This window comes from Littorina saxatilis, linkage group LG12 (genome assembly GCF_037325665.1).
Source record: "Littorina saxatilis isolate snail1 linkage group LG12, US_GU_Lsax_2.0, whole genome shotgun sequence".
Classification (NCBI taxonomy): domain Eukaryota; kingdom Metazoa; phylum Mollusca; class Gastropoda; order Littorinimorpha; family Littorinidae; genus Littorina; species Littorina saxatilis.
In genome coordinates, this window is record NC_090256.1 from 54,423,530 (window position 1) to 54,449,362 (window position 25,833).

Sequence of the window (25,833 nt, forward strand, 5' to 3'; positions counted from 1 at the left end):
TGTTTGGATTACGTGTGTCATGGCTGACAAAAGTAAGAAAGAACCAACCCCTCCGCCGCTTCTGTACATGCCGGCGGGAGGGGGACTTACCCTCAATCCACCCGAGCCCTCAGGTTTTCTTATGCCTGTTGTCCAGTCAGAGCCGTCACTCCTAGGTAAGTATGCTCTGTGCGTTGGTCAGATAGCGTATTGACCGATTCCATATTTTTCGGCTGCTGCTACTGTGCTAGTGCTGCAGTTTACGTTGCTGAAGCAGAAGAGCTGAGCACTAAATTCTTTCTTGTTTTTTTTTAGTTTGGGACAGATATTTAATTCGTTGATTTCATGGAGTTTTCTTTCGTTTGTTCAAAAAGCTTGGACTAAAAGAAACTCTTTAGTTTCATTTAATCATCTCCTGACCCTGACAGGCTGTCAACTCACTCATTCAGTGTCTCTGTGTCAGATTCTCATCAATTTAGTGCAACCATGCAAACGGTTACTGGCAGCGTGTAGCGTAGTCTTTCGTCAGCGGCAACAAAAATATGTTGGCTAGAAGTACTGAAATACTAAGGAAGTATGAATAAACTGAAGATTGCCACTTTTCAAATTCACATACTTTTCAAATTCACATTAACGTTTGTGTGCTCACTACTTGTGATCATTTATGTGTACAGGCCGGCACACAACAGCTTTTTTTTTTATGAGAATGGATAGTTTGATTTTTAAATCAAAACAAAAGGGGGGTAATGTGTGCTGTTCTGTCTAGTGTGTAGAACTTTGAAGTTGTAGTTGTAGTGTACATCATCGCATGATTCTTGATTTTCAAAGTCTAGTGCTAGCTAGATGATTTCAATTTTCATCTTCAGGTGATTCATTAAGGAATGCAGAATTATCACAAAATCACAATAAGTGCTGTAACATGGCAGACTTGTAACCAACTCTTCACCATCTTTCAAGCGATTGTTGTCAGAACCAAGTCAGTTGAAAATCACTGCACATATCATTCATCATTTCATGAACAGCGCTATACCCTCAGAGCAGACTAGTTTGACGCAACTATATTCTCAGCTGACTTGCATATATTTGAGCTTGTTCGGTCATGTATTTGTTGTTTTCCGGAAAAGTGAAGTTACTACTTAGGCAATTGCATTTGCGTCAATCAGGAAGCGCAATAATTAAACTAAAACTAAAAGTCTGCTCCAAGTTGCTTGTAAATAATACTAAAATAGTTGCAGAGTCAGAGAGGGCTCAATTAAGTCAACTGAGATATAAAATCGCTGCTAAATCAAGACTACACGGTTATAACCTTGAATGGTTGAAAACGACGTTAAACACCAAATAAAGAAAGAAAGACTACACGGTTGGTTCTGTTGGCTTAAGCGACTACTGAACGACTTCAAACTGACTAAAGGTAAAGGTGGTGAAAAGTTGGTTGAAAATAAGTCTGCCATGTGAACACTGCACAGCCCTTTAATTATTCTTTTTTATTTTATTTATGTAAGTGTGTAGTACAGTCAAAGCAATAACATTCGATTAACAGACACTTCTAGTTCTAAACTAGCTGGTCTGGCTTAAGTGATGGCAAACTAAATTTAACAATGCACTATATTATCATGTGTGGATTTCCAGATGAAGACTGTGAAGCTGACAGCTTTGTGGGTCAAGGGCCCCCGGCAGGAGCCCCTCCCCTGGGCGGCGGTCCCCTATCACAGGGGGGAGGAGCCGGTCCACAGGGAAACACATCCTACTTTCAGCAGGGACCCTCCTCGGGAGCAAGTGACCCATTTGCACAAGTGGGGCATTTCCCTCCACCCCAGCCCATCACTCCCTCCTTTGGTCATACTCATACACCAGCTTCCTCCTCAGCATCCACAGGATTTGCTCCGGGCCCAGTGCCATCTACAGGTCAAGGTCAGACAAGTGCTCCTGCACCTGTGTCTTCTGCTGCCGCTACTCCTCCTGCCCCCTGGGCTCCTACCCCAGCTGGTCAGTTGGTTTTTAAACATGATTTGTATTTGTTTGAATTAAGTATCGTGAAACTATGATAATCAAAGAATTAGGTAACAAACTCAAGCAATAACTTATCTGACACGATCCAAACAAATACAGATTAATTGATTGTTAATTGCAATTATATTAAAAAAAATGGAGTAGAATGCTTAAAATCAAAGGTTAGAGACCGGTTGAACATGCCAGACCTATTCTTTCTGGCATCAAACTTTGTTCTGCACACTCTTTTAGTTTTGTGTACAGTGGAACCCCCCTTAAACTTTAAAGACCTAAAAAAAAATCGGACAAAATCAGGTCTTTAAAAGGAGGGAGTCTTAAAATGGAGGCAAATTTACAGACGTTATGAATAGAATTATTAGAAAGAAAAAACCAGGGTCTTGAAAGGAAGGAAGTCTGAAATTGCAGGATCTTAAAAGGGGGGTTGCACTGTACCGGTATTCTATTAATGATTTTCCCCTTCACTTCCAGACAAAGGGAGCTCCAACATGTTCCGACAGAAGGGCCCCATGAGGTACGCCCCACCCCCATCAGGCACGTACGCCTCAGGTACAGCCCCACCGCAATACACAGACCCCTCAGCCCCACCCTCCTTCGCCTCCCCACCCCCTCCTCCTTCAGGCTACGCCCCGGCCCCCTTCATGACCCCGGGGTCTTCAGGCAGCGGTTCCCCCTTGTCAGCGTCTTCTCCGTTTCCGGGGACCGTGGGTCAGCCTCCTAGCTCCACCCCTTACGGTCAGGCACCGCCCCCTCAGGGGATGATGTTGCCGGGGGTGGGGCTGTACCACCCGGTGCAGTACCACTGGTGCTACAAGAAAGAGGTGGAGGGCAGGGAGATCTGGTACACCTTCTCCAGGCTGGATTCTAAACGGCTCGAAGAGCGGTATCAAAAAGGTGGGAGTCAGTTCTGTGTGTGTGGGTGTGTATGGCTTGAAAGGCATTGAACCGTAAGGAAAGATTCCCTCGCTTGTCAAATTGATGAAGGCTAGTTACTGAAATATTTTGAAGTAAAATGTCATTGTGTTGTTTGCTATTCTTTTCTTTTTTTTAAATGTTATTTTATTGTTGTTGAGAGGTCAGCCGTAAGGCTAAGTTTTCTGTGGTCAATACTTCGGTACCCTGGGTTTAGTAAGGGAAATGGCTGTTAAAAATGAAAGCATTGACACAAGTGCCTCACCATAGTGCTTGATAAGTTATCATTTACATGTACTGTGTAAATTAAAGATCATTGTAAAAACAATTTTTTTTAAAACACTGACAAAAAGTAACAATAAAATAGAAAAAAGACTTTGAACATAGTAGACTGTTACATTTAGCAATGCTCTGATAGATCTCTGTGTTTTGAGATAAACTGCTGATGGAAAACATATCGTTCTGTGAGAAGTACCAGGGTTCGACACTAGCGGGGGCGGGGGGCGGAACGCCCCAGAGTTTTGTGTTCCGCCCCAAACATTGCCGAAGCTTGGGGCCCACTCCGCCCCAGGATAAATCTCCGACAATGACAAACCGAAAATTCTAATGCCAGAGCCAATCACTAAAAATCGCCAGTCAAAGTCGTCACTGAAATTTGCGTTACGATCAATGCCGCAGTCAAGAAAAACAACAACATTGAAATCGTCGAAGGGCAATGCCGCAAGGGAAATAACTCCCAGATTGCGCTCTTTAGCGTGAGAGATAAGTATCGCCTTCAAATGCCAAACGCAAAATGTGGCGACACATCCCTGGTGTAAAAAGACATGGAAATGAAGATGAAGAACAGCGTGGAGAGAAACGAAAAAAGGAGACCGATGCAGCCAAAAGCGCGAAGCGCTGTCGTAATTTCAATGTCAAATGGTTGAAAGAATTTCCCTGGCTTCAGTACGATGAAGAAAAACAGACAATGCATTGCCGCCCGTGCAGATCTTATAGCGGAGAACCACTTGGAAAAAGTTGTCATTCTGAAGGTATATACTTAGCATGAATAACAGTGGGCCCCAGATTTTTGTTTTTTGCGCCCCAGCAATTTCCATCTCCGGGGCCAGTGTGGCCCCAGGCCAAATAAGTTAGTGTCGACCCCTGAGTACTGTTTCTTCACTGTTACTAAATTATTTTAACAGAAAAGAGTGGAGGGGTGCCTGAAGTTGTCAGCACAGATGGAGGAAGATACGATGTTGATGTCAGTCATCGTGTCCGCCGGGCAGTTTACTGGGACGAGGATCCATCGGTCATTCAACGCTGTTCATGGTTCTACAAGAGGGAGGGGGACAACCGATATGTTCCGTACGAGGAGGCTCAGGCAGAGCGCTTGGAGGTTTGTCTTTGTGTCATTGAATGATAGGACTTGTACACAGCTATGAAGAAGAAATGTCATAGTGTTATGGATAGTTTCTGCTGGACATTCGGTTGGTCTTTTTGTCTGTTCCTGTCTCTGTCTCTTTCACTCTCTCTCTCTCTCTCTCTCTCTCTCTCTCTCTCTCTCTCTCTCTCTCTCTCTCTCTCTCTCTCTCTTTCTCTCAGTATACACACCCACAAACAGAGGGGTGGTCAGAACACAAAAATGTGTAACAAACTGCAGAAGTGAAACACATGCAGTATAGTTCAATACAAGTAGCTTTGAGGTCCAAGCCACATTCGTTTCTCTTTTGTGACACTTTTTTTTCCCCTCTCTTCACTTGGCGGAATACTTTACGTACTTGACATTGCTTCATGCCTTCTGTTGTTTAGGCGGAGTATAAGAATGCATTGGAGCGAAATGACTGGCACAAGCGTATAGAGCTCCCAGGAAAAGACACCATCGTGATGCACAACCCCAACGTCATTGTGCACTTCCAGGCGTCGTCTCAGCCTGACGAATGGGGAAATGCACAGGTAAGCATCCAACTGAATGCTGTAAGGTTCTGTGTCATTCGACAGACACATGATATTGACACTGAGTAAACTGGTTATGATTTGCATGAGAGAAAAAACACGGAGATTAGAATTAAATTCTATTTGCTATTTTAGTTTGATGGGATAGGTTACGGTTTTGAGGAAGGAGCGATGAGCTTATGCTTTTGGTCTTTTCTCTGCTTTGAGTTGGAGTGTGTACTTTGGCGAAGTTGGCTTTGGGTAGAAGATAGGTTTTCTGTATACCTTGGCTGTCTTTAATTTCAACCATATTCTGTTCAGCTAACTTGGCTTAAACAGAATTTTATTCATTTACACGCACATGACAATACAGCAACATGCTTACAAAAGAGCACAACAAATTAAACACGTATAGCAAGTGCACTCATAATCGTACCTGTTGTTTCATAGCGGGATATGATTTACAAAATATGAAGACGAAATGTGTTGAATAACAAAATATTGAGTATTGTCATCATTTTCACGAGTTTTCATTCACAAGCACCTGGGAAATAAATCTCATGTTCTCCATGCAATAAATCCCCGGTTACCATAGTTGCAGGAAGCAGGTTATACATGGATAATCAAAAGCAAACCCAATAGAAACGCTCGGGGATTCTTCAGCTCTTTTCATTGGCGTTTCCCCAGACCTAAACAGACGACACGACACTGCTTTGCAAAGTTCCAAAAACGAACTGGCAAACTGGCAAAAGTAAACAAAAAACAAAACTACTTCATGAAAGGTCATAAATTCATCACAAACAAATGAAACCTAGCGATATGTTTTGTCTTCTTACAAAGTCATGGAGTGCGTGTATCTGTGTTTCGATACACAGACGTTCGGAGAAAAAACGAACGTCAAGTTCAAGTCAAACCAATTGACCCCTGTCACACAAATTTTGACCCGTGCACAAGACATTGTATTGATAAACGAAGCGCAAATAAGAAATAATAATAAAAGCAAAGAAAATAGCAACAAGATATGCAAACATCTAACAAAGCCGAGCAAGCAGAATGACAGGTCTAATGAAAAACAAAGAGGCACCGAGTCGGAAACAAGATCGCGATTCTTTCCTTCGCTGCACGACGCAAATTTGACCCAACGTAGCTTCCACATTCGATCACTAAGGTTAATATTTACAACTGAAAGCCAAGGGGGTGGAATTCCGAGATGAACCTACAGAACTGTGCATCCTCAAACCTGACATATTCATCCCAACATTTTATGAACTCAAAAACACAGAAAGTTGCTTTCACACGCCAGCTTTGATTGCCAGTGGTAATCAAAACGGAACTCGTGTGGTTATCAAAACGGAACTCGTGTTTCAAAGCATGGCTCCCTGTGTTGATTGTGCACTTATTTTCTCACTACCAAAATGATGACAAAAACGATGTTTGGTGGTTTGTTGTCAGACCAGCTTTTTTGTCGGTCCTCGGGGGGCATATCGATTTTTGTTTAGACGATATGCTCCCCCTCGGACCGACAAAAAAGCTGGTCTGTCAACAACCCATCAAACATCTTATATTGATATCGTTTTTATTTTCAAAATATGCGAACAAGGACCAAACTTGCATAATTACTTGTTGTGTTTCACTAATGCTTTTAACTGGGATCACTGATTCTTTTGACATCGTAAATTTTGTAATTCACGTCTCAATATTGCCCTGTAGCTTGACTGTAATAGTGCGATGGAGTATTGTGCTGTAAGAGGCATGCATTGACCCTTTGCCATTTCATGTAAAAACTTAGAAATAGATGTAGTTAATTCTTTTCATGCATGGGAAATGTCACCAGTTAAATGTACCCGTTATCCTTCTCTTTGGTTCAGGGTATAATCATCTGTCCATACTACAATGAATGCACACGGCATGCATTCACACACACTTACACACACATACACTGTCTCTCTCCAACACACACACACACACATGCACACACACACTCACTCACACACACACACACACACACACACATACACTGTCTCTCTCACACACATACACACACATGCACACACACACTCACACACACACACACACACACACACTCACACTCACACACACACACACACACACACACACACACACTATCTCACTGACACACATGCACACACACACACACACACACACACACACACACACACACACACACACTATCTCACTGTATTCAAAGCAACATCTTGTGACTATTGCATTTTATCCCTAATCAAAACTACGCTGAGGACACAATCGCGAATTAGCTTGTTCCCTCAATGTGGCAGTATAGCGGTATGGTATGAGTTTAATACAGTGTTTATATCAATTGTTTATACTTTGTAGGTAAATGCACAGGTGAGTTCCCCTTTTCAACATTCCAGTTGTCTACAGAGGTGTCAATTGTCATGTTCTGTATCTCATCAGTCTCAGTATATTGCTAGTATTTTTTATGCTAGGTGTAATTTTTTTCACTGTGATCTGAGTGTTGTACATTGTAGAAACCATCATGCTGTTTATGGTGTGAAGCCAGAACAGTTTTGTGGGGCACATATATCATCCTGCACTCACAATTGAAAGTTAGATTATCTGTTTTATGATTGACCAGAATATTATTATTGTATGCAGCCCCGGCTTCAGTTCAAGCTTACAGTGACATTATTTATGCAATGTCACAGTCATTAAAACCACTACATGTATTACCATAAGCATACTTGACGAACTTGTAAATTTTCAACCAAGAGAACAATTATAATCAAAACTTAAACTTACCTAACAACAAGAGTTTTGGCTTGGTTAATTTGGTGTCATTATGGTCTGAATCACATGTGTATAATTTGTGAACACTTGACAAGCACAAATAACATGCACGCATTTTCAGATGCACTTTTAGTTGTACACACAAGTTCATAACAGATGCCATTGCCCTCTTGAATACAAAATCAGAATTGAAGTTTTTTTGCTGGAGAAAAGAGTACTTTTATTTATGTTGATTGTGAAGTTAAAACTAAAAGGATGTCAAATATCAAACACAGTTTGCACTTTGATACGGTATGATGTGACCTACAACAGGCTTGCTTTGTGTGTGTCTTTGCTAGAGCGTATACTCTCCAGTGGCAGGGGTGAGCACAGCATGGTATTGCTGTGCTGTGTTTTTCTGCTCCATCTTTTGCATGCTGCTGGTCCATGTTCCATTTTGTTCTCAGGCCCAGACAGTACATGTCATACTATCAATAATCGTCATAGTCCTGACAAAATGTTTCATGAAAAAAGGTTCTATTCTTCGCATGAAGACGATGCACAACAACCTGAGGCCACCTGTAGCTTTAAATCGCAGACGTACCAGTGGTTCACTGGCTTACGTATCTGAGCTATCTGGCAACCCCATGTTTCCTAGGATTTTTTCAAGTTCAATATCAATAGTGGGAGAGGAGGAGTGTATCTAGCTGAAAGCGTTATTATGACCAGCCCTGCAGCTGTTGTCTTTTACAGTAAAACCTGAGTCTAGCGGACCCTTATTGTAACGGCCACCTGCTACATACGGACAGTTAATCATGGCACGAACACGATTTCAACAATAACTAACCTTTAACGGGCGGACACCTGCCACTTACGGACGCGGACACGATTTTTCGGACCGTAGGAAGTATAAACACTGTCACAAACGGACACAACGTACATAAAAACGCAACTTCGAAAACTCGACTGTTATGCAGACAGTGCTCGGCAGCCGTAGCCGTAGCACAAATGGTTGTTGATTGGTTGTCCTGTCCCTTTTCTGACCAATCAGTGGCTTGTTTAGATGGAGACCCACTTTCGCTCACTCACTTTCGCTTCGCTCACTTTCGCTTTTCCGCATTGTGGATACAGTCACAACCAAAAGCAACAGTAGACTACTGTGTTTGAAAATGGAATCTCCAGCAGGAAAAAGAAAAGCGTTGACTTTAGAGCAGCGTGTCGCTGCCTTGAAAAAACTAGATAGCGGCCAATCATGCCGAGATGTGGCGAAGGAGATGGGATGTGGTAAAACACAGATCGCGAGGATCAAATCGGAAAAAGAAGACGTGATGATCTCTCTCTCTTTGTAAGCAATCGTTCGAAGGAAACAATAGTTAACACAGCTAAATTTTTGTTCCATGCATTTATGCTGAGACTAGAAAAACTGAATGAAACAAGAGCTGACCCAATTTGGTCGAGACACACTGCGGAATTTCCCGTTGAATGACTGATGAAGAGTCAGCTATTTTTAGCTTTGTGACGTCCGACTTGCGTAAGTTTGAATGCACAGTGTGTGTAGGGAACGGAGTAGGTGGGGGGGGGGGGGGGGGGGGATGTTGTTGTTGTTGTTGTTTGCTACATGTGTCATTTGTTTACTCACATTTTCAGTGAGTCTCATGTTCAATCCAATAAATACATACTACAGGACTGACAAAAAGTGTCTTGTTCATTTTACGTGCTCTTTGTAAAATATTGCCCCGGCCCCTCCACCTGTGAAGAAGGGACACCTGTCTAATAGGGACACTATTACCATTCCCCAAGGGTGTCCGTTAGAGACAGGTTTTACTGTAGAATGCAAAAAAAGTGTCATCTTATTTTCAAAAGGGATGGAGATGCAGAAGGCTCACATTTCTGTAAAGAGAATGTTTCTGAAAGTAGCACTAGAATTTCAAATACCTAGTCATGTCACATATGTATGAGTTAGGGATGTGAAAATAGTGGGAGCATTTTGTTGCTTGAATGTAGTTATACTCTAATGGAGGGGGGGGGGGGGGGGGGGAGGGTTACAAAGTTGCTTGTTGCTCTTATTGTAAGTATATGTGCTCGTATGAAATGCAATATAGGGCATGCTTTGATATTTGTGTTGTAAGTAACATTCATGTCATTGTGCCTGAAGCTTTTTGTATAAATCATTAAATGAAAAGTCCACCGTTGTTTTCATTTCCTTTGCTGTGTCTTCTCCCTCGCCTATTTTTAGTAATTTTTGCTGATATACTGTTGTATGTGGCTGCAACCTTTACTCCGTACATTTATAGTAAATGTTTGTTTGTTCTTCTCAGTATTGTTCTATTTGCTCAATGCACAGTACTTGTGAATTGTTCATTGGTAGAATTCATTCAGAAGCTCATCTGTTTGTTCATAATACATGTAGATCGTGATGTTGATGAAAGCGTGTACACTGAGTTGTTGATTTTGTTGTTTTTTAGAGAGCTCAGGGATGATTAATGGTAGAAATTGTCTTATCAGATGCCTTTACACGATTAGTTGCACTGTTGATAACTACTTGTGATGGCACTACATTCAGTTGTAGTACTTTCACTAAAACATTAACTCTCATCTTGCTTGGGATTCTGTTTTTAACATCATTTGAAAGGCATTGATGATGAATCGGGGTTCAACTCCTCACAACCCACATGCTGATCGATACGTGTGATGTACTACATTGGTGTTTAAAGAAGATTGTAATATTTTGCGAACAGGCTCTGTCTTCTGAGTGTCTGTGATAGGAATAGTTATAAGCATCCTACATCATTGTGGTACTAAAACTAGAGCCAAGACAAAAAAACGCTTGTTGTTTGACTTTGAAGCTTAGTACAGCTCCAGTTGTTTTAGTTCCAGCTGAGATTACAACTTTGGGAAGTATTCAAACCACTCGAACCAGCACCTTGGCTTACTATTGTAATTTTGATGGAAGCTACTACATTGTACCTGTTAATTGTGTGCTTTTAGTTCAATGGTTTTGTTGATTAACTTCATTTCACAGGCTCTGACATAGACTACAACGTTGTTCTTGTTTTTAAATTTTTGCAGGGTGATCAGATGCGTCCACGTGTGGTCAAACGAGGTGTGGAAGATTTTGGAACAACGGAAGATGGTAGGGATACATGTGATCATCTGTGTTTGTTAATTGTGTCTGTCTCCCTGTCTGTCTCATCCCCCTATTTCACCTTCCCGCACCTCTCTCTCTCCATATGTGTTATGTTTGCCAGTCGGTCTGTTTGTCTGTCTGTATGTATGATTGAGAATGGTTTTGTGAAAAATGAAAATTTGTTATGCTTCAGATTTTATGAATGTTTGACTTGAGATGTTTGTAATAATTTGCAGGTGAGTCGTCAGAAGTAGACCACTTGGTGTTCGTACTGCACGGTATCGGAGACATGTGTGACGTGCGATTCCGCAATATAGTGGAGTGTGGTAAGTAATGGAGTTAAAAGCCTTAAATTTGCCTTTTTCTGATGTGATAAAAAGTAATTTACTTTCTAACATGCTAAAGAAAGTACGAATGGGTTGGAGGTAAAATACATTTCATAACTGCACAGACAGACCTATTTCATTTAATTTCATTTCATTATAGATGCAAGTCTGAATTAAAGTGAACTGAAGGAAGAACTTCATATGTTCAAGAAGAAACCAGTGGCATGTAGACTTCTTCTTCTTCTTCTGCGTTCGTGGGCTGAAACTCCCACGTACACTCGTGTTTTTGCACGAGTGGAATTTTACGTGTATGACCGTTTTTTACCCCGCCATTTAGGCAGCCATACTCCGTTTTTCGGAGGAAGCATGCTGGGTATTTTTGTGTTTCTATAACCCACCGAACTCTGACATGGATTACAGGATCTTTTTTAGTGCGCACTTGGTCTTGTGCTTGCGTGTACACACGGGGGTGTTCGGACACCGAGGAGAGTCTGCACACAAAGTTGACTCTGAGAAATAAATCTCTCGCCGAACGTGGGGACGAACTCACGCTGACAGCGGCCAACTGGATACAAATCCAGCGCGCTACCGACGGAGCTACATCCCCACCCCTATGGCATGTAGACAGTATGCGCACTCTCCTGTGATCAAACAAATATGGTTATTGGAATACCTTTTTTTTTTAATTTTTATTACATAGACCCCCTCTAGTTTTAGACCTTGCTTTCCAAGATGTTCTTGTCATTAGGTCTCTTACCTTACCTGCATTATAGCCTGGACTCTTTACTTTATAAGACCCGATTAAAAAAAAAAATTGAGGTTCTAAAACAGAGGTTTTACTTTTAGATGTAAAACTGTAATATTATTGTTGCTGCTGCTGCTGACTTGTCCCTCCTCTCAGCTATTAATTGTGGGTTTTTTCTGTGTTTCAGTGGATGACTTCAGATCCATTAGTAATGGCCTGATCAAGAGTCACTTTGGGCCGTATGTCAACAGTAGACATATACACAGAGTGGAGTTCTTGCCTGTTCACTGGCACATGGCCGTGCACTCTGAGGCCACGGGCGTTGACAAGTAAGAACTTTGTGTACCGCAATATACTGCTCTGATCTATGTGTTAGTTTGTGTCTGTGTGTTATAGTGTATCGGGCTGGCATGTGTTGACTGCCTGTCTCTGTATTCCACCAGTTTGTCTGTCTCTCTGCCAGTGTCTTCAGTCTGTCCGTAAGTCAATTAATATCTTTTGGTCTGCTCATATCTGTGCACATCTTTGAAAACAAATACTTATGTGTTGGGCTGGCAGTGTCTTCTGGCTGGCTGGCTCTGTGGCTGCCTCTCTATCTTTCTGAATCTGAATCTTAATTCCCACTGGCACTGCAGGTGGTGTTCGTGGGTTTGTCACAGGAGCCAATTACGGCTTTAGACGTGACATTTAGGGGTTGGTTACAGTTTCGCACTGTTACAAAAGAACTTTTCTTTACAAAATTACACTGTCCATAAGTTTACGCAACAGGTCTCTGATGCTAAAAGTATGGGTTGTAGTTCTTTCAGTCCTAAAAAAGGCTAAAAACAGGAGTATGGGTTGATTTAAATGTCCAAGTGAATGTTTATGCTTCTCCTTGCATTGTTGCAGTCGCATGAAGTCCATCACACTGCCCAGCACGAAGAAGCTACGTGACTTTGTGAATGACACCTTGCTGGACATCCTCTTTTACACCAGTCCAGCTTACTGCCAGGTGAGCACAGTACTTAGAAAGACACTTCGACGTTGTCATGGAATTTTGGCGTAACTCGTTTTACCCAGCTATTCAGGAGAAAGACGAAACTGATTATTTGTATTGTGAAATACAGTGGAACCCCCTTTTAAGACCTTCACAAATGTGAGAAAATCAGGTCTTAAAAAGGAGGGAGTCTTAAAATGGGGGTACATTTACAGAGGTTATGAACAGAGAATCTGAAATAGCAAGGTCTTAAAAAGGAGGGAGTCTTACATTGGGGGTCTTAAAAGGGGGGTTCCACTGTAGTGTTTATATTCATTCCTGGTATGGATAGTAAGATAAAAGAATGTTAAATCTTGTATTGTCAATGATATTGAAGAGAATATTTCTCGGGGAGAACGATTTACTTAGTCTAAAACACAAAAACATCAAAATTGCCAAGAATCGAGTTATGCCAAAATTCCACAACCATGACAACTTATTGTAATTAACTGGCAATGCTAGTACGGCAGGCTGGTTAATGTTCTGTTAAGTCATTTTAGTCTTGTATCAAAGAAAGCTGCTTATTATCACATACTGGTTAATATCAGGATGTCCTATAGAACCACGTCCATCATTTTAAACAGCATCAATTTTGGTCTGTTTTCTTTGCATCCTACCATTTAAAACATAAAACAAAAAACACAATTTATATTAGTAACCTTGGTAACTTGAACTAAATTAGACAATGTGACAAACTGTCCACATTCATGCTTATCCCTACAATAGCATGCATGCACAGGAACACACATCATCTTACATGAATTTCTGCAATGCTCTGTTTTTCCTTCTCTGAAGTTTAAACATTTACGTAACATCCAAATCCATTTTGTTTCAGATCATATGTGACACAGTGGGCCGAGAGATGAACAGACTGTTCCAGACTTTTCTGGCTCGCAACCCTACCTTCAGTGGGGAGGTCTCTGTTGCTGGTCATAGTCTTGGTAAGCCTTGATCCAGATAGTCCAGCGAAACCTTTAGTAGTAGTCTCTGTAAACATTGACTGGTTGAAGAGTGCACCTATTCATGAAATAGGTGTTACTTGTATTAATTGTTCAGGTGAGAAAGTAGGAGGGCTGGGGGAGAGGGGGGAGGGTGGTATTGGGATAGTTCTGAACAACAAGGACCCCCTTTCTATTAGATGGTATGTTATCTGAGCATTACATTCTTTCTCAACATTTCTCTGCATAAGCACTGGCGATGTCTCAGCATCTGTGCTGAAGCTTGGTTGACTGTTTCCTTGGCTGACAAGTGACAGAACACAATAACCTTTACACCACAGAAACTCTTGTTATAAAATTTTGCTTAAGTGTTTGACTTGCAATGGACACAGACATTTTAATGTACAATACCTCTGGCTTTGTTTCGTTTATTGTCTTCTTTGAACATGTATGTGCTGTTGAAATATGTGTTTGTGAGACATACTGGCATATCACCATACAATCAATTATACAATGGATTTGTGATAATGGCTTGTTTGTTGCAGGTGCTTCCATCCTGTTTGACCTGCTGATGAACCAGACATCAGGCGAGCCCCTGGATATGAACGGTCTGAACGGCGCTGCTGACTCGTTTGACGACAGTGTCAGTGAGGCGTCTCTGGTGAGCTGGCTACTTGTGTTAAGATTCGGCCAAAAGGGTTGGCTGGTGGACAAGTGTTGTAGCCAGTCTTGTAGGCATTTGCCTTTCTTGTTTGTCCTTTATACAGTGGAACCCGGCCCTTTCAAGACTTCCAAAATCTGAATAAAATCAGGTCTTAAAAAGGAAGGAGTATTGAAATGTAGGTAAATTTACAGAGGTTATGAACAGAAACTATGAGAAAGCAAGGTCAGTAGTAGCTGTATAGACTCATTTCTGTTCAGTATTGTAGCTTCAGTGGCAGTTTCAGGCATTGATTAAATTAGCTAGTGCTCAGGGTATGCATTTGTTTGCTGGCATAAATTTCACATCTAGCCATCAATTGTTACAGAATGATACACCAACAGAGGCGGAGCAAGAAGATGAACAAGCTGAAGAGGAGGCGGAAAAAGAGTTGACACTGGAGGGGTTGCTGGAGAAAGTAGGTCTGAAAGAAAAGGTCGCCATCTTTCATCAGGAACAGATTGACCTGGAGTCTTTGGTAGGTTCCGTGTGGTTCTGCTCTTTTTTGCTTTAAATATGGTTCAAGATTATGTGGCAAGAGATCTTTTCCGTGGAAAAGATGTGTTTCATTGAATTGTTGAGGTGTGGTAGAAGAATTTAAAAGGGGACTTAACTGTGCATGCCATAACAAGCTTGCTCTGTGCTTGTGAAGCCCAGATGGTGAAACCAGAGATAGATTATAGAAGAGAGACGGGTCATTCTACCAATAGTTAAGCCATCTCAAACACCTTATAATTCATATCATTGAGAAAGCGTCATCAGCCTGCTCAGTTACATGGTGCCAGTGTGAAAAAAATGGATGTGCTGGAAGTATGTGATGCCAGGCCCTATCTGGTCAAGACCCCTGTGTAACAATTTCTAATATCATATTTTCATTGATTTGATATCCCTTGGGTTATCCAAAAGGACATTTTTTGGTTTCCAATTGCACAGTAAAGCTAAAGCGAAAGTGAGAGATCTCTCTTTGAGGTAATCTCTGGTGAAATACTGCAAGCAAAGCTTGTGTGTATATGTTTCTGTTTTTACCTATACCTAAATGCTTGCTGGCTGGCTATGCCCATATCTGTCCACAATTATGCAGATGACTTCATTCTTAGAAGAGTATGGGTAGCATGAGCCGTACCCTGCCAGCTATGCACCCCTTACTTAAACATGATTATAATGTGACCATTGTTGTGTTGCAGTCAATGTGCAGTGAGCAGGATCTCAAGGATCTGGGTCTGCCCATGGGACCACGCAAAAAGCTACAACTCCTTCTGCAGGAGGAAAAAGGCAACAAGGTCAGTAAACAGTCTGCCTACGTATTTGCAAAATCATATGCTCAGATTTGTTTGATTTATTTTTATTTTTTATTTTTATTTTCTTGCTGGAGAAGGATGGGGGCTGTTGAAACAGGGCAGGGAGAGGAGTGTGATTGGGGACAGGTCTTATCCATCGAAAACAAGGATAACTAACTACGTGCATGAGCAATCATTCACATGTATGATTGTTGTTTGTTAGTGTTTTAAAACTTCTATTTTGGGGGCAAGATTTTACCTCCATTATATTTACAGTTTGTAAGTGTGGGTGTGTAGTATTTGGTCTGGTATGTTTCTTTAAGATGGGATAACTGAAAAACTTAGAGTGGAGTTCAGATTTGATCATGATTTGTGTGAAATGCATGGTTTGTGTACAGTCAATGCATGTTGGCGGTTGGCAATGCATGTAATTATTATTTCAATGTATTAGAGTTCACTTAAACATACTGAGCAGATTACAGGTATGTGTAGTGAATATGCTGGTCTGCATTTTGTTGACAGGAGAAAAAGACATATAAAGATCTGGAAAAGAAAATACGGAAGGAGCTTGAAAAGAAGATGAAACTGGAGAGGAAGAAAACAGAGAGTCAGCAGTCTGTCGCCTCTCAAAAGTGAGTGAAAGCTGTAGACATTGTGTGTGAAAGTATGCACACATACAGGCACATGAATGCACACATGCATGCACACACAAGCCTTCGCATACACACGCACAACACACATGTGCCCTCTTTCTCTCTCTGTCACTCACTCAGATGCGCACACTGCACACAGTCTCTGCCTGTCTCTGTCTCTGCCCTTTTGTCTCTTTCAACGCCTGGATCTGTCCCAGTCTGTCTGTCTGTGTCTGTCTATCCCTCTCTCTCCCTGTGTCTGTCTGTCTGTCTGTGTCTGTCTATCCCTCTCTCCCTCCGTGTGTCTGTCTTTGTCTGTCTCTCTGTTTGTCTGTCTGTCTGTCTTTGTCTGTCTGTCTTTGTCTGTCTCTCTCTGTCTGTCTCTGTCTGTCTGTGTTTGTCTGTCTGTCTGTCTCTGTCTTTGTCTCTGTCTGTCTGTCTGTCTCTGTCTGTCTGTCTCTCTCTGTCTGTCTCTCTGTATCTGTCTGTCTTTCTGTCTGTCTTTGTCTGTCTCTCTGTATCTGTCTGTCTTTCTGTCTGTCTTTGTCTGTCTCTCTGTATCTGTCTTTCTGTCTTTGTCTGTCTCTCTGTATCTGTCTGTCTCTGTCTCTCTGTCTGTCTTTGTCTGTCTCTCTTTGTCTGTCTGTCTCTGTCTGTCTTTGTCTGTCTGTCTGTCTCTGTCTGTCTCTCTGTCTTTCTCTGTCTTTGTCTGTCTGTCTGTCTGTCTGTCTGTCTGTCTCTCTCTGTCTGTCTGTCTCTGTCTGTCTGTCTGTCTCTGTCTGTCTGTCTGTCTCTCTCTGTCTGTCTGTCTTTGTCTGTCTCTCTCTGTCTGTCTCTCTCTCTGTCTGTCTTTGTCTGTCTGTCTTTGTCTGTCTCTCTCTGTCTGTCTGTCTGTCTCTGTCTGTCTTTGTCTGTCTGTCTTTGTCTGTCTCTCTCTGTCTGTCTGTCTGTCTGTCTCTCTCTGTCTGTCTTTGTCTCTCTCTGTCTGTCTTTGTCTGTCTCTGTCTGTCTCTCTCTGTCTCTCTGTCTCTGTCTGTCTGTCTTTGTCTGTCTCTCTCTGTCTGTCTGTCTTTGTCTGTCTCTCTCTGTCTGTCTGTCTTTGTCTGTCTCTCTTTGTCTGTCTGTCTTTGTCTGTCTCTCTCTCTCTGTCTGTCTTTGTCTGTCTCTCTCTGTCTGTCTGTCTGTCTCTGTCTGTCTGTCTTTGTCTGTCTGTCTTTGTCTGTCTCTCTCTGTCTGTCTCTGTCTGTCTGTGTTTGTCTGTCTGTCTGTCTTTGTCTGTCTCTCTCTCTCTGTCTGTCTCTCTCTCTGTCTGTCTTTGTCTCTCTCTGTCTGTCTCTCTCTGTCTGTCTTTGTCTGTCTCTCTCTCTCTGTCTGTCTTTGTCTCTCTCTGTCTGTCTCTCTCTGTCTGTCTGTCTCTGTCTGTCTCTGTCTGTCTGTCTGTCTATCTGTCTATCTTTGACTGTGTCTGTCTGTCTGTCTCTCATTGTCTGTCTGCATGTCTGTTTCTGTCTCTCTCTGTCTGTCTCTCTCTGTCTGTCTGTCTTTGTCTGTCTCTGTCTGTCTGTCTCTCTCTGTCTGTCTTTGTCTGTCTCTCTCTGTCTGTCTGTCTGTCTCTGTCTGTCTGTCTCTCTCTGTCTGTCTTTGTCTGTCTCTGTCTGTCTGTCTTTGTCTGTCTCTCTCTGTCTGTCTGTCTTTGTCTGTCTCTCTCTGTCTGTCTGTCTCTGTCTGTCTTTGTCTGTCTGTCTCTCTCTCTGCCTGTCTTTGTCTCTCTCTGTCTGTCTCTGTCTGTCTGTCTCTCTCTGTCTGTCTTTGTCTGTCTCTTTCTGTCTCTCTCTGTCTGTCTGTCTCTCTCTGTCTGTCTTTGTCTGTCTCTCTCTGTCTGTCTGTCTGTCTCTCTCTGTCTGTCTGTCTCTCTCTGTCTGTCTGTCTCTCTCTGTCTGTCTGTCTTTGTCTCTCTCTGTCTGTCTTTGTCTGTCTCTCTCTGTCTGTCTTTGTCTGTCTGTCTGTGTCTGTCTGTCTCTCTCTGTCTGTCTGTCTCTCTCTGTCTGTCTGTCTCTCTCTGTCTTTTTGTCTGTCTCTCAGTCTTTTTGTCTGTCTCTCAGTCTTTTTGTCTGTCTCTCTGTCTTTTTGTCTGTCTCTCTGTCTTTTTGTCTGTCTCTCTGTCTTTTTGTCTGTCTCTTTTTGTCTGTCTGTCTCTGTCTGTCTGTCTCTCTCTGTCTCTGTCTGTCTGTCTCTCTCTGTCTGTCTGTCTCTCTCTGTCTGTCTTTGTCTCTCTCTGTCTTTGTCTGTCTCTCTCTGTCTGTCTTTGTCTGTCTGTCTGTCTCTGTCTCTCTGTCTCTGTCTCTGTCTCTGTCTCTCTCTCTCTCTCTCTCTCTCTCTCTCTCTCTCTCTCTCTCTCTCTCTCTCTCTCTCTTTCTGTGCTCCATCCCATTCTTGAGATATTCCCACAGTCCTGTAGAGTCTCATGTTCATCAAAACATTCATCTCCAACAAATGTGTCATGAAACCAGCCTTCTTTAATCATCATATGTACTCACCCGGCCGGTTTCATTTCTTCACCAGAAAAACACAGTCCAGCATCTCAGTGGAGTACATCTGTGGCCTGGCGGGTACCGGTCAACCCTTTGTACGCTACCCACAGCTGGAGTTCGAGCCCACGTGTTTGTTCGCGTTGGGTTCCCCCATCGGAGTGTTTCTGTCCGTCAGGGGAGTGCAGCAGATGGGAGAAAACTTCAGTCTCCCCACCTGTTCTCGTTTCCTGAACATCTTTCATCCGGTAAGTTACAGGGATATTAGTAAATATTCACTATTCTGTTTACAGTTAGTTTACTCAGTGGTAGACTCCTGTAAAGTAACATTTCCATGGCATGGGTATTGTAGAAACAATTGTAAAAATTCAAATGCGAGAACGCTGAGAGCTTTAAAGAACAGAAGAAAAAAACACTGACTTTTCAATCAGAACCAATTACGTTTACCAGCAGAAGCTGTAGGCTTGTTGTTGTTTTAATAGTTATACATTTTTGTACATTTTATGAATATGTAAACAGAAATAAAACATTGTTTAAACCAAGTTTTCAGAAGAGTAAATCACAACTTAAACATGTGAGTTGGCTGATTATTTCATGTTGATAACAGTTGACATGTTAAAAAAGTTTATGAGCTTATTGTGTGATGAAAGATCTTTATTTTCTTTATATAGCAATTGAGACATCAGACAGGTTCAGTAATGTATGGTATTAGTTATAATGTATGTCTTTTTGTATTGTTTCATGTGCTGATATTGGTTGCTGTCACAGTTTGATCCTGTGGTAAGTAGTCAGCAATTTCTGTACTGTGATTTATTTCAGTAGGTAGTATACAGTTAACTCTGTTTTTTCGGTGGCCTAGTGGTAAGGCGTCCACCCAGTGAGCGGTAGGTCGTGGGTTCAAACCCCGGCCGGGTTATACCTAAGACTTTAAAATTGGCAATCTAGTGGCTGCTCCGCCTGGCGTCTGGCATTATGGGGTTAGTGCTAGGACTGGTTGGTCCGGTGTCAGAATAATGTGACTGGGTGAGACATGAAGCCTGTGCTGCGACTTCTGTCTTGTGTGTGGCGCACGTTAAATGTCAAAGCAGCACCGCCCTGATATCACCCTTCGTGGTGGACTGGGCGTTAAGCAAACAAACAAAGTCTGTTTTATGAAGCAACCCAGAAGGTATAGAAAGTTTTACTTTGAAAGATTAATGGCCTGGATAATTGAGATCCTTATGCGAAGGGGGATCATGGATAGATAAGAATTTGGTGTCAGCCAAGTTAACTTACAAAGGACCTTGAAGTTAACAGAGAGGAGTGAATTTTAACCTCCACATTCCTTTGGCTGTGGGAGAATCAACTGTTAATGAAGTGTTGTGTACCTTCACGTTAACAACAAGTCACTGAAGTGTGCAGGTTATGAAATGGAGTCTTCTCTGTCAAAATACTGAGGCCCAGTTTGTGAGTGATATTATAAAGTAAAAATATTCTACTTCATCACATCATGTGAGATGATACTTAGTGCATGTTGCTCAGTGCATAACCTCTGTTGTGGTGTTTCCATTGTATTTTGTGAGATATATCCCTGTAATAAGTGTGTGTGTTTTGTGATGCAGGCGTACCGAATAGAGCCACTGATCAACCCCTCCACCTCCACCATCAAGCCAGTGTTAGTGCCGCACTACAAGGGCAGGAAGAGGCTGCATCTAGGTACGTGCACAGTGAATAGGATTTTTGGTTTTTAGCGTGTTTTATTCATTTTGATATGTACAATCGTTTAACAAAAACAACATTTGGAACGATAACAAGCAGACCGCTTATTATCACGTTCTATAATTTTTGAGGTTTGAATCGTAGGGAATCATCACAAAAAGGTAATAATTTATTACTGATCCAACATAAGATCAATGGGCCCCTTTTAAAGTCTGTTGGTTGATCTGCACCGTTTTTGACCAGCGTATCAGAATCTTAGTGGGTAACTGACTGATTTACAGCCAGACTGATCGGTAGTTTGACCAGTGACGAATATTTGGTCTAAGCCTTGCAATCAGTTTCATATTTCAAGCTCCACCTTTTCTGCTTCTCATCCTTTCAGTATTAACAATTGAATAGTGAAGAGGCACACATCGCATTCAGAAATACAAATAATCGCATATGTGTATTTGCAGATGATCTGACCAGGAAAAGGAAGTGCAATGTTTAAAACTTGAAAACCTGGTAGCAAAGTAACCACTGCGAGTTTTTTGAAATAACAATAAATGCTTCAACCTTGCAAGAAGCTGATAGAAACAGAAATAGGTTTGCGTCTGAGGTAACATTGTTTAGGTAGCATGAGTTTCCAGAATCTGCATATGGAGTTCTTGAGCGGGCGCTCTGGGGAGCATGGGGTTTAATTGATGAAAAACTACAAAGAATCAAACTGACCAAACAAAACAGTAATGCTTCTGTGGAACAATTGCTTTCTTGCAGAACTGAAGGAGAGCATATCACGCATGGGCACAGACATAAAGCAGAAGATTGTGGACTCCATCCGCAGTACGTGGAACACGCTCAATGACTTTGCCCGCGCCCACCGCTCAGACGGTACAGAGGGTGCAGACGGCAATCAGGGCCTGGAGAAGGAGGTGGACCAGCAAGTGGACTCCGTCATGGCTGAGATGGCGCAACATCAAGACTTCGACAAATCAGACACTGCCTGTGAGTTCTGCTGTCAAATGATCTGATAAACCAAGGGAAGTAAGCGGTCTAAATGCATACAACAGGTGTAATGGAGTAAGTGAGAGTTATTCGGAACTATTAACCTGGCACCTGAGAGAATAACAACCATTGAAATGAACAAGCAACTTTCATCCTCCAACAAAAAATTCATCGTTTTTTCTGCTGTAAAAGAAATGATAATAGATCTGTTGCAAGAGCTTCTGCTCTAAGACTTCTGTCATCGTCAGGGCCTTTTTCTCTCAAATTTTCCGCTCATAATTCACCTTCATTTTGGGATTCTTATTTTGTTGTAGCTACTCTGTGACCTGGGCCCTCCCATTAAGTGAAGAGGGGGAGTGAAACGTGCCGCCTTGTTTCTGTTAATATGTACTGTTAAAATGTATTTCTGCCTTGTAAGACCTTGTTTTCTAAGATTTTGGAAAGATTTTGAAGCGGATGGATGCACTTAAAAGAAGCAGTGCTAAGACTGCCGATAACCTGAATATTGATTTACAAAAATAGTTTCATGGTATAACTGCTGTATGCCACATAAAAGTAGCTGAGAGTGAGATCAGTCCAAAGTTCTGCTAGCTATCAGGAGGCTAATTGTTTGTACCCCTTTTCTTCTGCCGAAGATAAGGAAGGGATCTGATTTCCAACATGTTCAAGTAATTGATTATGACAATTGTGTAGTAATTTCCTGAAATTCTGTTTCCTCTGCACAGCTATATGCTCGTCACATGATGAGGAAATCCCCATGGGTCAGCTGAACGAAGGCCGGCGTGTGGACTACGTGCTACAGGAGAAACCCATCGAAAGCTTTAACGACTATCTCTTTGCCTTGACCAGTCATGGCTGCTACTGGTAAGGATTCTTTGTGCTTTGGCTGACATGACAACTTGCATTTAAATGGGGCGAGTTTTGATCTTTCATTTTTGAGTCACTTGAGAAAAAGTGACTCTATGTAATCGGTCAGTGTTAATCTGTCCGGCCGGCCATCCGGCCGGCCGGCCGGCCGTCCGTAGACACCACCTTAACGTTGGACTTTTCTCGGAAACTATCAAAGCGATCGGGCTCATATTTTGTTTAGTCGTGACCTCCAATGACCTCTACACTTTAACGATGGTTTCGTTGACCTTTGACCTTTTTCAAGGTCACAGGTCAGCGTCAAAGGAAAAATTAGACATTTTATATCTTTGACAAAGTTCATCGGATGTGATTGAAACTTTGTAGGATTATTCTTTACATCAAAGTATTTACATCTGTAGCCTTTTACGAACGTTATCAGAAAAACAAGGGAGATAACTAGCCTTTTCTGTTCGGCAACACACAACTTAACGTTGGGCTTTTCTCGGAAACTATAAAAGTGACCGGGCTCAAATTTTATGTGAACGTGACTCATTGTGTTGTGAATAGCAATTTCTTCCTGTCCATCTGATGCCTCATATAATATTCAGAACTGCGAAAGTGACTCGATCGAGCGTTTGCTCTTCTTGTTGATTCTCACTCTTATGTTGTTACCATTAAAATAAAATGAATAAGAGAAATTTGCTCAAAATGGCATTGAGTATGTGAATGGATGGAGTCGTGTGTGTATGTTTGTGTGGTTAGTTGCTTATGTGTGGACGTGTGTGTACTAGCTTATTTTAATGGTGTGTTTTCTTCCTCGTGTACTTCTGTGTGTATGTGTGTGTGTGTGTGTGTGTGTGTGTGTGTGTGTGTCAGGCATGGGAATTGTCCGCCGAAAGGCAAATTTCCGCCGAAATATTTTTTTGCTTCGCCGAAAAGCAAAAGTGTCCGCCAAAAAAATAAATGGTGGAGGCAAAAATGGTTCTAAAAACTGAATTTAATGGCAAACTTGGAGCTCAGATGACACCAAATTGCACCATTTGGGTTCTTTGGAGAAACAAAAATTCCCTAGTAAGGCTAGGCGTTTCGCGCCGTCGACTTTGCTATTACTACAGATTTTCAGCCTTTTTTACTTTTTTCAATTCCCATGCCTTGTGTGTGTGTGTGTGTGTGTGTGTGTGTGTGTGTGTGTGTGTGTGTGTGTGTGTGTGTGCGTGCATGTCTTTATGTGTTTGTGTGTGGGTTTCTACTCTTTCCGTCATATGTCACAGGACATCAGAAGACACAGTACTGCTGATCCTGAAGGAGATCTACTCACCACTGGGCATCACTCCTATCATGCCAGGCCCTGATGGCATAACCCCCAAACCCATCATGCCACCGTCAGCAGGACCCCCACCCAAGTCCATGGCCCCGTACCCTGGCGGCAAACCGTCCTACCCAACCCACTCTGGCCACGCCTACCCTCCTATGCCGCACCCACATGGCCCACCCACTCACCCACAGGGCCTGCCGTCTCACCCACCATCCATGGGTGTGGGCCCACCTCCTCCTCCTCACATGCAAGGTCCGGCGGCACGTTTCACTCCCCCTCCTCACTTGATGGGAGGGCCCGGATCACAGAGTAGCTCAAGGGGGAGTACCCCGCCACCCTCGATGCCTGCAGCTAGTCAGGCTGCCAGCTTTGGCCCTCCCCCCATGGCTGGCTTTGTTCGCTCCAAGCCTCAGTAGTTCTATGGATTGTGTGACGATTGAATAAAGGAGGTTTCAAACCCCTAGCTCACGGTTTTTGCGTGAAGGAAGGCTTTGTCAAAGCCTCAGTAGTAACAGATCATGACAGCTGAGAAAAGTTGGGTACACATCCTTGTTTGTGATTTTGAATAAACAAAGACTGTGCCAAAGCTTCGGTAGTACCAGACGGTGACAGCTCGAACAATAGGGATCCATACCTTCCCTTGTGTTTTTGAAGGAAGGCTGAACCTTATGGACTTTGAGGGATTCTTTGAATCGGCTGACAGAGGACGTTTATTACTCTGCTGAGCAATATGGTGACTTGTTCTGTTTCTGAGAAGCAACTCGGTTAAGTTTCTCTGGGCAGTTGTTTCAAGCTTGGAAAAAGGGTTCTGTGTTTCAGTGAACAAATGAACTTTGATCTAAGATTTTGATGATGGTTACTCCATGATTTGGATGAAATGATGATATGAATTATTTTCCGTTTTTAAGTAAATCACACTGGACTGATCACGTGCCGTATGAGACAGAGGCTGCAACAAGGTTTTAGAAAAAGTGTGGATCACTGTTAATGGTGTTAGCTATTAAATGTACTTATTTTACTGACCAGCTTGAGCTGTGAGAACAAGTCATTTTTTGTTGCACTTATGTTTGTTCTTTTTGTTGTTTAGGGGAAAGGGACTGGTCAGGCTTTGCTCGCATGCTGTTAAAGTATATGTACGTGTGTTTACAAAATTTGTGATGGTGATGTAAGTTATTTTATCAATTATTCTTAACTGTTGGCCAGACATTAAACAGAATTTTTTTATTGTACGTTTGAGTTATTGTATATGAAAAACTTTTTGCATGTGAGTTATGGTATATATATATATTAAAAAAAAATTCAACATCTTGCTAAATTTTGTTGTTAAGTTAGCGTACATTAACTATGTGATATGGAGATTTGTGCACTGTTTTGCAGATGACATTTTACTGTACCATGTGAAAGTATTTAGAGTTTCAACATTCAGATTTGAGTTGACGACTGCACCCATGAAGACATCAGTGCGCTGTGTTACAGGTTGGAGTAGAGCAGTGTCAAGGACATAGCATCTTTCAAGCATTATTTGGTTCAAGTCACTTTCTGTGTGTTTCGTCTTTGTTATTTATTGGATACAGGGGAATGAATTCCAGACTGCTTGACCACAGTTAAATCTTCTGTTTGTTTCTACAAAGGTACAATTATCTTTGCCACCTAGGATGTTGTTTATAAAAAGTATTTAGTCTTGCAAGTTGCATGCCTGAAGTGAGTGTGAGAACTGAGATGTTTGAAGCCATTGAAGAAATCTAAACTTGTAAGTTGTGAAGTAAATTTGATTGTTTTGCCTTACATTGAGAAGAATTTCTGTCTTTGTTTCATGGAACCAGTCAGTATCTTCACTTAATGTCTACTTTCATATTGAACCTCTTGTCCTGTCATGTGTAAAACTCTGATTAAATTACATATCTTACCCAACTCACATATAGCAATTAACTCTAGTTCAGTGCTGGTAACGCTGTACGCATCCCCTTGGTAACAAGGGAAGCCCCTCTAAAAAAAGAGTGACCAATACCCATAAGGCCATATTAATACATACTTCCGACTTCCGTATGCGCGCGCATACGCCGCCATATGCATCTTTCCATACTCAGCGAGCAGTGGGACTGGTCGTGTTTTTGTACGCTCTGGCTGTGTTCAGCCATC

At 42.1% G+C, this 25,833-nt stretch overlaps 1 protein-coding gene across 1 annotated transcript; it reads left to right on the plus strand.

Annotated features, from left to right (window-relative positions):
• Positions 1-25,582, plus strand: LOC138982258 (triacylglycerol hydrolase DDHD2-like). The gene is made up of 20 exons (XM_070355498.1): positions 1-155; positions 1,609-1,965; positions 2,458-2,880; positions 4,083-4,276; positions 4,690-4,833; positions 10,630-10,693; positions 10,924-11,013; positions 11,946-12,087; positions 12,647-12,749; positions 13,609-13,714; positions 14,257-14,372; positions 14,740-14,889; positions 15,596-15,691; positions 16,211-16,320; positions 18,883-19,096; positions 19,617-19,628; positions 20,450-20,543; positions 21,303-21,530; positions 22,256-22,394; positions 23,651-25,582. The coding sequence occupies exons 1-20, from the start codon at positions 20-22 to the stop codon at positions 24,108-24,110; spliced, it is 3,378 nt and encodes a 1,125-aa protein (XP_070211599.1). The 5' UTR covers positions 1-19; the 3' UTR covers positions 24,111-25,582.
• Positions 25,583-25,833: the final 251 nt, after the last annotated feature.